The sequence below is a fragment of the Callorhinchus milii genome, unplaced genomic scaffold (assembly GCF_018977255.1).
Source record: "Callorhinchus milii isolate IMCB2004 unplaced genomic scaffold, IMCB_Cmil_1.0 Scaffold3, whole genome shotgun sequence".
NCBI lineage: Eukaryota > Metazoa > Chordata > Chondrichthyes > Chimaeriformes > Callorhinchidae > Callorhinchus > Callorhinchus milii.
Window position 1 is genome coordinate 51,417,163 of NW_024704744.1, and position 14,443 is coordinate 51,431,605.

Consider the following 14,443-nt stretch of genomic DNA (forward strand, 5'->3'; position numbering starts at 1 on the left):
CGGTGTAGTTAGTGTGTGGGAGGGGTGTAGTTAGTGTGTGGGAGCGGGTGTAGTTAGTGTGTGGGAGCGGGCATAGTTAGTGTGTGGGAGCGGGTGTAGTTAGTGTGTGGGAGCGGGTGTAGTTAGTGTGTGGGAGCGGGCGTAGTTAGTGTGTGGGAGCGGGTGTAGTTAGTGTGTGGGAGCGGGCGTAGTTAGTGTGTGGGAGCGGGTGTAGTTAGTGTGTGGGAGCGGGTGTAGTTAGTGTGTGGGAGCGGGCATAGTTAGTGTGTGGGAGCGGGGTAGTTAGTGTGTGGGGGGGCGTAGTTAGTGTGTGGGAGCGGGTGTAGTTAGTGTGTGGGAGCGGGTGTAGTTAGTGTGTGGGAGCGGGTGTAGTTAGTGTGTGGGAGCGGGTGTAGTTAGTGTGTGGGAGCGGGCGTAGTTAGTGTGTGGGAGCGGGTGTAGTTAGTGTGTGGGAGCGGGTGTAGTTAGTGTGTGGGAGCGGGTGTAGTTAGTGTGCGGAGTGTAGTGTGTGGGAACGGGGTGCAGTTAGTGTGTGGGTGAAGTTAGTGTGTGGGAGGGGTGTAGTTAGTGTGTGGGTGTGGGGTGTAGTTAGTGTGTGGGAGTGCGGTGTAGTTAGTGCGTGGATGTAGTTAGTGTGTGGGTGTAGTTAGTGTGTGGGTGTAGTTAGTGTGTAGTTAGTGTGTGGGTGTAGTTAGTGTGTAGTTAGTGTGTGGGTGTAGTTAGTGTGTAGTTAGTGTGTGGGTGTAGTTAGTGTGTAGTTAGTATGTGGGTGTAGTTAGTGTGTAGTTAGTGTGTGGGTGTAGTTAGTGTGTAGTTAGTGTGTGGGTGTAGTTAGTGTGTAGTTAGTGTGTGGGTGTAGTTAGTGTGTAGTTAGTGTGTGAGCGGGGGTGGCAGGTCTGTCAGGCTGTCAATCTCAGGGGTTGGACAAGATGGCGGCTGTCATGTCGCCCCTGGTTACGGTCGGTCGTCTGATTCGGGTTTTAAACATCGAAAACAGCCGGTTATCGCCAGGCCTTTGCCGGGCGCCGTACAGAGGTGAGCGGCAGCGCGGGCAGCGAGGTGTGAGTGTCCCCGGGGCGGGCGGGGGCGGGGGGGGGAGGGGCGGGGGGTGTAATGTTTTAAAGGAGGAGTTTGAAGCCGGCGCCGGGAGCTCCAGGAAGCACAGTGTGTGCTGTTGGTGCGGCCCGGCCCGGCCCGGCCTACTGCATCAGGCTCCAGTGATTTCAGCCCCCGCTGTTTAGACTGAGATTTGCAGCGTGTCTGCGGCTCTTACTGCCCCACAGGGCCTCCCACCTCTCCGGTCTCCAACCACCCCGTCTTCTCCTCGAAGCGACTGGACGTAAACACCTGGAAAGGAGTAACTAACGGGGTGGGGCTGGGGCTGGGCAGGTAACATGGGCTGAGGGAGGGGTCTGCTCTTCAACAGTCACCGTGACTTTCTCCCCCCCCCTACAAACCGTATCACCCCAACTCATTACCTCTCCATCCCTCCATCTCCCCCCCACCTCCATCTCACCCCCCTCCCTCCATCTCACCCCCCCTCCATCTCACCCCCCCTCCATCTCACCCCCCCTCCCCCACCTTTCATCTCAACCCCTCCACCTCGCCCTCCCCTCTCTATCCTCCACCTTGCCCAACACATACCCTCCATCTCGCCCCCTGCCTACCCTCTATCTCGCCACCACCTGCCTACCCTCCATCTCGCCCCCCACTCTCTACACTCCATCTCGGCCCCCCTCTACACTCCATTTTGCCCCACCATCCCTATCCTCATCTCGCACCCCCACCCTACCCTTCATCTCACCCCCGCCCTTCATCTTGCCCCCCCCCCACCCCTGCCCACATCCCTACCCCCACCTTACCCCCGCTCCCTACCCTCCACCTCATCCCCCTCCCTAGGCCTCCATCTCGCCCTCCCCCAAGCCCCCACCTCACCTCCCTCTCTCTGCACTCCTCCACTTCACTCGCCTTCAACTTCTCTCTACCATCCACAAAGCCTTCCGTGCTGTCTTTATATCCCACCTTAAAAGCTTAACTCTTCGGCTGCAAGTATGGTCATCTTCTCCCCGCTCCGCATTCAACACCATCCCTGTGACAATATCCTATGGGTGCTATATAAATGCAAGTTCTTGTTCCTTCACAGCATTAGCAGCTATGGGAAGGCGTAGTGTGCAGTTTTACACCAGGAACATTGTTTGGGTGTTTAAAGTTTGATCTAGTCTCTGTCTGTTAGGTCATTTACTGAGCCTTGAAAATTAACCATCTTGCAGATTTGTGGGAAATTCTTACATTTAGGCTTAATTTGGAAACTGCTTTTCTGCTGTTCTTATTTTTTAAAAAAATGCTTCCAAATTAAGACTCAATATGAAAATTTTCCACAGTTCTACTCGGTCTTAACTTAAAAACAGAATGGTTACTCTTTGGCTCATTAACGTCTAAAATCTCATGGCTCTCACCTCCTCCACCTACCCAACTTCCCCCTAAAACTCTCCGAACCCGTACGCAACCTAAAGCATCAGGTTCGACCCCCACTTATCCTTCCTCCCCCACATCTGGTCCCTCACCAGCACCGCCTTCTACCACCTCTGACGCATCGCCTGCCTCTGCCAATATCTCTCCCCAAAAGCTGCTGAAATCCTGGTCCATGCCTTTGTCACCTCTCGGCTGGACTACTCCAACGCCCTCCTCACCGGTCTCCCATCCACTACCATCCATAAAATCCAAATCGTTCAAAACTCTGCCGCCCGCTTTCTGACCCGCACAAAACTCCTCTCCCCGATCACCCCAGTCCTCGCCAGACTGCACTGACTGCCTATCCCAGAGAGGATCGATTTCAAGATCCTCACCCTTGTATTCAAGTCCCTGCACTCCTCTGCGCCCTTCTACCTCTCTGACCTCTCTCCTCAAAACAGTACCCGTTGCCTTCGTTCCTCTGGGTCTGGCCTCCTCCTCGTCCCCCGCTCTACCCTCGGCGGCCGTGCCTTCAGCCACTATGCCCCGAGGCTCTGGAATTGCCTTCCTCACTCCCTTCGTCTTGCTCCCTCCCTTCCCATTTTCAGGTCTCTGCTGAAGACCTTTCTTTTCGACTGCGCCTTTGGTCATCTTCCTCCCCCTCCCCCCGGCTCGGTCCCAGGATCTGTTACTGTAAAGCGCTCTGAGATGCCGTCCAGCGTGGAGGGTGCTATATAGAACGTCGACGGACCTGGAGTTGGTACTGGAGGACGCAAAGTGGAAGTTTACCCCGTGTCTGTTGATGACATCACCCAGAGGGAGCATGTAGATGAAGAAAAGAAACGGGCGAAGGATGGAGCCCTGGGTGACCGGGTGGGGGCGGGAGGAGAAATCATTGGCTGAGATGAGATGGATGTATTTGATTATGTAGGACTCAAACTATGTGAGTGTGGCCCCCTAAGGTGAATGAGGGAGGAAAGGCGGTGGAGGAGGATGGCGTGGTTGACTGTGTCGAATGCGGCAGGGGGATCCAGGAGGACGAGGAGGCAGAGGGAACCCTGGTCACAGATAGAGAGGACATTGTTTGTGTCTTTGACAAGCGCTGTCTCTGTGCTGTGGGCTGGACGAAAACCAGACTGCAGGGGCTCGAGGAGGGAGTGGAGGGAGAGGTGTGACCGAAGCTGACCTGCAACAATGCGTTCCAGGACTTTGGCAAGTAAGAGAAGGTTGGAAATGGGACTGCAGTGTGAGAAATTAGATTGATCGAGGGTAGATTTTTTAGGCGGGGTGTGATAACAGAGGTCTTGCTCCCCCCTACCTCTCTGACCTCCTAATCCCTACAACCCTGTTCGCTCCCTCCACTTAGCGGGTTCCAGCCTGCTTCACGTCCCCCGCCTTGCTCGCCCCATTAACACCGGGCGGACCTTCCGGCACTCTGCCCCCACCCTCTGGAACTCCATCCCTCAGTCTCGCCCCCTCCCTCGTCACCTTTGAGACCCACCTCAAGACCCTCCTCTTCGACCGTGCTTTCGATTTCCTTGCTTCCCCCCTGCTCTCCCCCCTCCCCCACCCCGACCCTCAGCTCGGGTCCGTAACTCAAATGTAATTTTGTTGTTTTGAGGGGGAGTGGAACAGAGCCTGAGGAGAGAGACTGATTGACTATGTCGGGCAGCTGGGAGAGAGGAGGGGGGGTTGAGTGACCAGCAGCTGGTAGGGGAGGGAGTTGAGGCAGCAGGTGGTGAACTTTTATCCGGGTGATTGTAGTTGAAAGGGAGGAGGGAGGCAAAGGATTGCAAAGAGGGGGGAGTAGCAGGAGCCGTGGTAGAGGGATAAGGCAGTGTGTATAGTCTGGGTGGGGTGGAAGGGGACATGGGGGTGGGGGGGAGGACGATGCAGCCAAACGGATGCTTTCGATCTTTGAGGTGAAGAAGTCTAGGACCTCTTTACAATTGGCGGTAGATGTGAGTATAGAGAGTGCTTAAGGGGTTGCACGGAGGAGTTGATGGACGGTGGAAAACAGTGATTTGGGATTGTTGTTTGCCTCCAGGATAACTTTGGAGTAAAAGTCAGTTTTGGCCTGTGAAAGGGAGAGGCGCTAGGTGCGGAGGTGCTCGAGGCATAGCTGGTGGAGAAATCATGAGGCCGAATTTCTGCCATCTGCACTTGAAGGTCTGGGTTTGTATTTTGAGTCAGCGTAGATGACTGTTGTACTAGGGGGAGCAGGTGGGTTGGGAAACAACCCTGGATTTCGGGGGAGCCAAGGAATTGAAGGTTGTGGAGAGCTGGTCATTCAGCAGCTTGATGGCTGCATCAGGATCGCTGTGGGTGAATCTTGTGTAAGGCACATTGATTTTAAAATCCCATCCAGAACAATTAGCCTGAAGGTGAACAACATCACCTTCCAATTTTTTTTATTGATCCAAGAATTCATGTGGTTGGAAGTTGATGAAGAAGGTTGGAAGTTGGTGAAGAATGTCCTTTCTTAAATATATTTAAAAAACTACCCGTGTTTGTAAAAGTGTAATCAAATACCTGTGGAATGTAGTTGGAAACTATTGTGGGGGTTCTGTGGTTTCATGTGTACTAGAGATTTAAACTGTTTCATCAGATTACAAATGTCTTAAAATATACAATGCTGGTATTCTCCCCCACCTCTTCCCATGTCAAGCCTTCCTAAATCATGTATCTGCCCCGAATAGGCAGAAGGGATGCTCCAAGGCCTCAGCAGCTGCCAGTCATCTTGCAAGAGGATGGGGAAGATATATGAAAACAAACCTGCTTTGGCTATTTCTCTTTATCTTTTTAATTTTTTAAATAAATATGTTCCCCTCTGGCCCTGTGGGGGCTGCTTCTGTCATTGTCCTGCAGTTTAGTGGTTAGAGCACTCGCTCATAAGCGAAAAGTTGGGCATATTTCCTTAGTCCACACGCCTCTGTTTACCTCGCAGTAAGTAAGAACCCGGCTGTTAGTTGATGGGCGGATCCCTTATAAAAAAAAATTATTTGATCACTTAATCCACATTTGGTTGTGGGACATTGCTGAATGCAATTGGCTACCACTTTTCGCCTACAAAACATACGGTCAATTCACTTTACAGTATATTCTGTGTTGAGACATCTAGAAGACGTGATATCAAACGCAAGGATTATTATTGTACATATGTTGCATTGTACCTCAAGTTTAATTTTGCTTTTTAGGGTTATATCAGAGATGTGAAAACTTTGGCCCTAGTGGCTCCTAAATCTTGTATTATGCTTAAGAAAAAAGTACAGTAATTCCCAAGCTTATTAGACTCTGGGTATGGGACGTCTAGAAGACGTAAAAAGCGCTATATCAAATGCAAGGATTATTATTATTATTATCTGGAATTCAGACCTAGCCGGACTGGTCCTGAAAACAAACTCTTAAAAAAAAATCCCTGGGCAAAAAATTTCCACCTTCCCATGTGTAGATTCCTGCCAACCCAACTCTCCCACTGCGCCCACGCCGTGCTGAAAAGCCCACATGATGCCAGTTTCCCACTCACAATCCTTGCTCGCCTACACAATGGTCAGCCTTACACAGTGTCCTCATATAGGCCTGCTTTGGTGAGTGAGCAAAAGATACTAAGTTTAACATACAGTACATTCACGCATTAAAAAAACACAGTGCTGAAAAATTCAGGTATATATATATTATCAATAGTCATTACAGTTAGCTGAAAATTCCGGCTTCCTGGATCCGATCTCCCCCATGAGTCCGCCTACCTGGGTTTTTAGTTTACAGTACCTCACTTTCTATTTCCTTAATGATTTACACACCGATACAGCATCTAATCATGATCTCTGTCATTGAAGACGAAATGTTTAAAGACCCTAGATGGAGATTAAATTAATTAAATTAATTGCAGGATCTTACAAGCAAAATTTCTCTAAAGTTCATATTTTTATGGGATGCATTTACTCACTGAGTCACAAGGAGATATTTAAAGTCACTTCATAACAATTTTAAATATCTTGATATTTATCCTACCAAGGAACAGAAATAGGTTCTTTCAATATTAAGATTTTTCTCAAATGTTTCTGCATCAAAACGAAATGGAATGCTGTTCTCTCCTCTTCACTTTCATTCCAATGCAGAATCAAATGCTGTATCCTAAAGCAACACTTCAGCATAATTATCCATTTAAATTTTTTTGGGTCAGCTGGGTGTCTGACACATGCAGAAACCCGTCATGATACTTAAGAGTATCCAAACCAAGCTGAGATTTATATGCATCCCACCTGCATGTGGAAATCCCAGAGATAGATTGTTGGAATGGAATGCGCACTCTTTTCCTGGAGGGACACATCCTGCTCACCTAATTCCGGAAAGTATTAGGCGCAGGTTGGCAAGAGCCAAGGCTTGGAGACTCCAGAGTGTGCATTGGGGTACTGCAAGAGTCGAACCAGCTAAAACTGCATAGCTTACATTGATATTGCAGTCCAGCAAGCTTTCCCGCTGCTTGTCCAGCTAGGACACCCTAACTGGTAGGGTGTTGGCTTGCATGGTTAACAGGAGCTGATGGGGATGACTCCCTGCCCCCAGTGACAGGGTTGCCCTTGCAGGACCTGTGCTATCATCAGCAGGGCCCTGGAATACATTGAATATGTGTGCTCTTGAAAAAACAGAAATGTACAGTATTTGTGCACGACTAAATAGATATTCACATTTTTCATTTTGCTGTTGATTGCTCACTACAGTAGTTGGAAACATTTACTTTTTCTGAAGACAGACATAGGTTTAGGAATCCTGCATTTCTTCATTTTGCTTCATAGCAATGACCCTTATCCTGTTTCAAGTTATTTAAAATAGTTATGAACCGACTTGAAATATCTCCTGGTGACTCGGTGAATAACTTCATCCCTTAAAGATATGAACTTTAGAGAAATTTTAAGATCCTCAAAAGGCCGAGTAGTAACAATAATGAATTGAGTGGCTTTTCTTGACCTTATTATGCCTTTCAGTGATATGCAGAGTTCAGCCACTGCTTTCAGGTAGCTCACACGTGAAATCCTTGTTGCTGCTCTTTGTTTAGCTTATTCCAATACTTAAGAAATCATAGCTACAAGTTCTACTGAGGTCTTTTCAGTATACTTCTGAATTTATATTGTGCTGTCTGTCTTAGAAAGGAAAGAAAGAGAAAAGAAAGAAAGAGAAAAAAATTGAACCTCCAGTACACAGAGAGGGGGATGGTTGCTGAGTAGTGTGATCTCTTACCCAGCATAGGGAGACCAACTCATTCTGACATATGTTTTACTGAGCTCTCAAGTAAGGCACTTGTTCTCACCACTCTTCATTGCTCACAGAGGGGCCCCTCAAGGATCCTATTTGAATGATTTCTAGGGGAGAGAGAAGCTAGCAGAAGGCACATTATAATAAGAGGCTTCTTAAAATAAATACGAGTAGAAACAACTAAAAAATTGTGTGGAAGTAAACATGTAGACACGTAAATGTACTTTACTGAAATAAATAAAGGAAGAGTGTTGTAGAAATGTTGCAAACTAGGTGAGAAGGGATTAAAGGATTAACGCAAAGGTCAAGACTATTCAGATGCTAATGTATTCATTGGGCTATGGGCTCCAAATAATTTTTGGACTTGATTAACGGTACTGCTGAACCTACTTGAAATCTGATTAGCAGTTGAAGGATTTTGATTAACAATTTTTCAAGGCTGAGGTAGGTTTGGGCCGATTATGTAATCCAGCACATTTATGGGTGACTCTGTTGTCAATTGGCATTATGATGTTGCTTTGCTATACCAGCTACTGCTGCTTTCGTTCCAATGCTTCTTATAGAATCGCAGAATGTTAGTTAAATTTGATACTAAAACCCGTCATACCAAAGGTAGGCGAGAAACTGCTTTGATTGTGCTTTCATAGTTTTTTTATTTAGGTTAGTTGAGGCCAGCTGTATTTTAAAAAAGAAATAAAAAATCTTTAGAAGCAAAGGTGTTTTAATGGTGGAAAAGGCCATTGGGCCCAACAAGCCTTTTTGTTAGTTTTCAACCACGGCTATCTGCCTTCTCACCATATCCCTCAATCCCTTCTTTATCCAGAAACACGTCTAATTGCCTCTTGAATCCATTTATACTATCTGCTTCAATGACTCTCATTGATAACTTGTTCCACATTCTCTTATCCTTTGTGTATTTTAACAAAAATCCGCCTGACTCCCCTCCTTATTCCTCATGTTGTACTTGTGATCCCTGGAATTTGAACCTTTCGCTGCAGTGAACAATTTCTGTGGATCAGCTTTGTTGATTCCCTTCATAATCTTGAAAACTTCAGCTTGCCCACCTCAAAGGCTCCTTGATTATAAGGCGAGCAGGCCCAACATGGGTAACCGTGTGAAGCTGGGCTATTGCAAAATTATGTTTTTTTACACTGTACTGAAAGTAGTTGAGCAAAATTATGTTGTATTTTGCCCCTCTCCTTTCTCCAAATCTTGGCAACCCGACCAAGGCACAGTTTGGACCAGGAAGATACAACAATTTATACTTGCATAGATAGCACCTTTCATGTCAGGAGAACATCTCAGAACACTTTACAAAGGCTTGGAGGGCTCTAGGAGTATTGGTGGGGGTGGTGGCAAAAGCAGTCAAACTGGTAAGTCTTCAATAAGCTAACTGCTGAACAGTGAGTTTAAAAAGAAACATTTGAAATTAGATGCAGAGGAGAAGGTAAGGATACTTTTACCACAAATGTAAGGGTATAGTTCTCAAAAGCTACACAACAGTACGTATTTCATCCTGAATTTTGATGCATTATGGATTCCCTATGTTCTGCAATAACTGTTTTCAGTATTTCAATGTCGATGTTGCAGTATAGATACTCAGTTGATTTTACTGTATTGCAGCAGCTGTGTGTTGATACACACATTAATATGAATTTAATCACTGGCTGAATGATGTAAGTTTAAGCTCAATTGAGCACAGTTAGTTCTGATTGATGATACCCACAGGGGACATTCAAATAACATTGCAGGGTGTCAACGAAACGCCCCTTCATCAGGTTCGTGACAGTGGTGAGGTCTCTGCTGGTGCTTAAACCCAGCAGTGACTTTTGAAAGCTATAAAAGAAGAAAGTCAGAAGAGGTTTAAGCATCAGCAGAAACTGTGATTGAATATTAATAAAGGAAGAGAGCATGTTCTGCTCTAGGCATTAAGATGAACAAGCTAATTTGAAGAGGTGACTTACAGAGGCTATCTATTCATGGTACAGCACATACAGCTCACTATTGTCAGTGTCAAAGCCTTAAAGTTTCAAGTCATTGGTTTTCTTTGTGATTTGTTTCAGCTTACACTCTTTACGCAAAAGATAGCACTGCAACTCAGACTGGGCTTTCTCCACAAGATTCCACTTCTGCACCAAGTACTGGAGGCCCTCTGGGGCATTATGAGACACTGACCGCACAGGGAAAAATAAACAATGATGAGCAACAAAAAAGGGTTCTTCTATGTTTCCAGAAGCTTCACGAAGTAGTTAAAGGATATAACGCCGGTCCGAAAAATTTATTGTCAAAGGTGAGGTTAAAGGCTGAGCTATCAAAAAAACATTTTGATCGACAGTCCTGATAGTGTAGTGGTTAGAATAGAATAGTGGATGTACAATTCTCCTGGAGGGGTGGGGGTAGGTAAGTGAGCTGGCTCCAAGGTGATGTGCATGGCAATGGAATGTTGGAATTGAATCAATACTTTGTAAAGCTGGTAGGGGAGTCTGCAGTACTCCAGGGTACTGCTGATGATAGACCAGCCAGCCTGGCTCTTTGGCAGGACTTGGAGGGGTAGACCAGACAAGACATGGGAGTAGCGATTCTTCCCATTCGGCTCTTGCTCACCCAGCAAGCCAGAGTCCTAATCGGTAAGTGGTCTAACTGGACAAGCAGTGGGAAGTCTGCCAGACAGTACTTTCAATGGTAAGATGGGCAGTTTTAGCTCTAATAGTACCCAAACACACGCTCAGGGTTTGCCGAATCTCAGCTCTTGCCAACCTGCACTGAATACTCTCCAGAATTAGCTAAGCAGGGTATGCCCCTCCAAGGAGAGAATTAGATTCCTTCCAGATACAGAGACATTTCCATGTGTAGTTGCACAGAAATGTGGAACTCTACCTGGTTTGGATACTCAATCATGCTGATGGGTTTCTGTGTGTGTCAGTCACTTGCCAACCCCCCCAAAAATGATAGAGCTGCATAACTCTTGGTCCATGCTGTTTACAGGTCATAGTTGCAATATAGAGGGTAAATGGCACCAGTCCTCCCAGGGTTAGGACGAGGAGCACCAGCTGGGATGCCTGCTCCTGGTCCCTCTACAATACCCACTACCTGTAGTGTGTGAGTGGCTACTGGGCAAGAAGAGCTCGGCTGTGATGTCCACAACACTCACTGGCGAGGCTAACACTCAATGGCAAGGCTAACATTCACTGGAAGACTAACATGAAAAACAGCCACTTGGGCAGGCGATAGGAGGGCAACCAGTGCTTGTGGAACCACATCCCAACATGAAGAGGCTGGGGACTAACAGCAGGGGTATATGCCACTGTAGTGGGGAGAAAATTGAAAAAGTATTGGACATACTATTTGTTTTAAAAAGAGAAAAATTGATCTTGACACACATTATGCTTAGGTACGACCTATATTTTTGTTTTTATTAGCTTTCGTGAGGTTTCTAATCAGTCTCTGGACCATTTTTTTTCTGTTTTCACCCAGCCTGCACCTTATCTGTATTCACACATCTGAAACTCAAAAGGAAACCTGTGGAGATGAAAATTGGTGCCATTCAGTTTTTTTTCTTAAAAAAATGTGATATTCTGAGAATTCTAAATTTGGAAACAGTTAAAATAAAAAAAACCTCTGTGCTGAATTAGCTGACTGTCAGTCAGGGCAGTGGTACAGTGATGGGGCACAGCAGAATGTCTTTAGACAAAGAATGGAAAAGTCCACTGAGTGTTCCCATTCCTTATCACTCCCTTAATCTTGTCTCACTATCTCACCAAGTCTTAAGTGAATTCTTACATCCGTGAACTCCTTACCTCTCTATTTTCCTTACTCCAATCAACGGGTCTTTAAAAGCTAACCTGGGCTTAACATACTTGTACAACTGGATTTCTATCTTCCATTCTTTTGAACCTTAGTGGTGCTTTGCAGAATCTACATTAAGTAGAGTGGAGTCCTGTAGCTCAGTGGTTAGAGCACTCGCTTTGCAAGTGAGATACCTGAGTTCAATCCCCGGCAGGTCAGGGCGAAACCTTGGGCAAGTTTCCTTACTCCACACACCTAATAATATTCCCTCCAAAACCCAAAACAATAATAAATTGGTCATTTTCAATCCCCGACTGTTTGTGGGACATTGCTGTGCGCAATTGGCTGCCGCGTTCGCCCACAAATATACAGTCACTTCACTTTACAGTGTGTTCTGTGAAGCGCTTTGGGACGTCCTCCTGACGTGAAAAGCGCTATATCAAATGCAAGGATTATTATTATTAATAAGTGTAGTATATTTACTGTTGATTTTGCTTATCAACTCTGAAAGCAATATTTGTTTATTTTCGTAGTTATTACCAAGATCACAACCTCCCAAAGGCCTATATGTGTATGGAGGTGTTGGTAAGTTGTTTGAGGTAACTCATTCTATACCTTGGTATATTAAAATGTATCGTTTCACCCACAAAATATAGTCAATTCAATTTACGGTATATTCTGTGAAGCGCTTTGAGACTCTAGAAGACGTGATAAGGCACTATATGAAATGCAAGGATTATCCTTGCATTTGATATTCCCATTGTTACACTCTGTTAACACGGCTGTTAATTATTTTGTTTTCCCATTTCCAAACCGATTTATTATATGCTGTATCCCACCTATTTTTTTTGTGGGGGGTGTGGTGTGAAGGGAGGTAAAGTGCTGATGGCAATCACAAACTGCTAAAACACAATGGAGTGTTTGACATGTGACATAATGGTGATATTATGGATTGAGACTTACCTTTTTAACCACATCCTTCCCCTCTCGGCTCCAACCCCCAGCTCGGGTACACAGCCAAAAGCATCTTGGGACAACTTTATGATACGAAAGGAGCTATATCACTGACAATTTGTGTTTTGTGAGGAACAACAAGAAGTTGAATTTATGTAGCACCCTTCTCGCAGAATAGTATCTCAGAGTGCTTAAGAGTGGTAGACCTTGACATGGAGACAGGGGGAGAAAGGAGGTGACCAAAGTTACGGTCTAAGAGGAAGGTCTTCAGGTGCAATCTGAAGATAGGCAAAGGGGTAAGGCAGAGGGATTGAGGCAGAGAGTTTAGGGGCCGAGTTGTTGAAAGCACACTCGCTGATGGTGGAGCAGAGAGGACAACGGGAGTGCAGAAGCCCAGAGCCAGCTGAGCAAAGGGGATGGGTAGAGGCGTGAGGTGTAAGTCAGAGTGGACTAATCCAGCAATGGTCAACTCATTCCTGAAAGCATTGCTGTGCTACTTACTGCCTGGAAAAGATTGTGAAAAATGACAATGCTTAAAGAAAGCATTATCAACGAGAAAAGGAAATATTTCTTGCTATTTTGCCATATCAACCCATCTGCTCCTTCCGCTCAGCAGGCTCCAGCCTGCCCAACCATCGACAGTCGGGCCTTTAGCACCTCTGCCCCATGCTTTTGGAACTCCATCCCACAGTCCCTTCACCTCGCTCCCTCCCTTGCTTCCTTGAGCTACAGTGGAGACCTGTAGCTCAGTGGTTAGAGCACTCGCTTTGCAAGTGAGAGACCTGAGTTCAATTCCAGGCAGGGCGAAACCTTGGGCAAGTTTCGTTACTCCATACGCCTAATAATAATCCCTCCAAAACCAAAAACAATAATAAATTGGTCATTTTCAATCTACGACTGTTTGTGGGACATTATACAGTCAATTCGCTTTACAGTGTGTTCTGTGAAGCGCTTTGGGACGTCCTCCCAAAGTGAAAAGTGCTATATCAAATGCAAGGATTATTATTGAAGGCACGTCTCAAGACCCTCCTCATCGACTGCACCTTCGGCCATCCTCCTACCCATATCCTCCCTACCCTCCATCCCTCCTGATCCCAAACCCTTGCTCAAGTCCAAATCCCTGACTGTCCAGCGCCTTGGGATGTCTTCCCAGCATGAAAGGTGCTATACAAATATAATTTGTTGTTCTTTTCAATCCATACCAATTCCCTTGTATTTTTGTGATTTTAGGCACAGGAAAGACCATGATGATGGACTTATTTTATTCTCATGCAGAAGTTGAGAGGAAGAGCAGAGTACATTTTCATGGATTTATGCAAGATATACACAAAAGTAAGTTTGTTTTTTAAAGGAATGTTTAATACTTTTTCTCCCCTCCCTCCCCATGTCTTGGAAAGTGCTGCAGTGCAGTTTATAAGCACTCAGTATCTCACTCATGTGGCTATATTTCATTGTGGTGGCAGAGTAAGGGAAACTAATAATTTTATTTCAATGTCGTTTAATTCTCATGGTGAGAAAATAGCTGAAAAGTAAAAAGGAATATATGATATGTTCACCTGTTATCAGATTCCAGGCATCTTTCATAATCATGAGGATAGATTCTCTACATAACATTTTTTTCATAAACTTTCTTTCATTAGGAATTCATCGACTAAAGCAGACCTTACCAAAGAGGAAGCGTGGCCTAATGGCTAAATCCTATGATCCGATAGCCCCTATAGCTGCAGAAATCAGTGAGGAGGTCTGCTTGTTGTGTTTTGATGAGTTTCAGGTAAATAGACTTATTTTAAATTCAATGAACCTGCTTGTTAATCAACTGATATTGACTGATATTTTTGTAAATATTGGTCCTGAGATTATTGTTTCTAAATTTATAATAAAAAAATCCTTGCATTTGATATAGCGTCTTATCACGTCTCCAAGTCGTCTAAAAGAGCTTATCAGAATATACTATAGACTGTATATTTTGTGGGCGAAACATGGCAACCAGTTGCGCACA

At 45.6% G+C, this 14,443-nt stretch overlaps 1 protein-coding gene across 3 annotated transcripts in view; it reads left to right on the top strand.

Annotated features, from left to right (window-relative positions):
- The first annotated feature begins 849 nt into the window (after positions 1 to 849).
- Positions 850 to 14,443, top strand: part of afg1lb (AFG1 like ATPase b) — a 50,594-nt gene continuing 37,000 nt past the window's right edge. For 2 of the 3 annotated variants that reach the window (XM_007892891.2, XM_007892892.2), the window contains exons 1-5: positions 850 to 1,035; positions 9,768 to 9,994; positions 12,024 to 12,075; positions 13,675 to 13,776; positions 14,085 to 14,215. In XM_007892891.2, coding sequence (XP_007891082.1) covers positions 930 to 1,035; positions 9,768 to 9,994; positions 12,024 to 12,075; positions 13,675 to 13,776; positions 14,085 to 14,215 — 618 coding nt within the window. In that variant the 5' untranslated portion in view covers positions 850 to 929. The remainder of the gene's footprint in view (positions 1,036 to 9,767; positions 9,995 to 12,023; positions 12,076 to 13,674; positions 13,777 to 14,084; positions 14,216 to 14,443) is intronic. The other variant, XM_007892893.2, reaches the window with a different exon arrangement.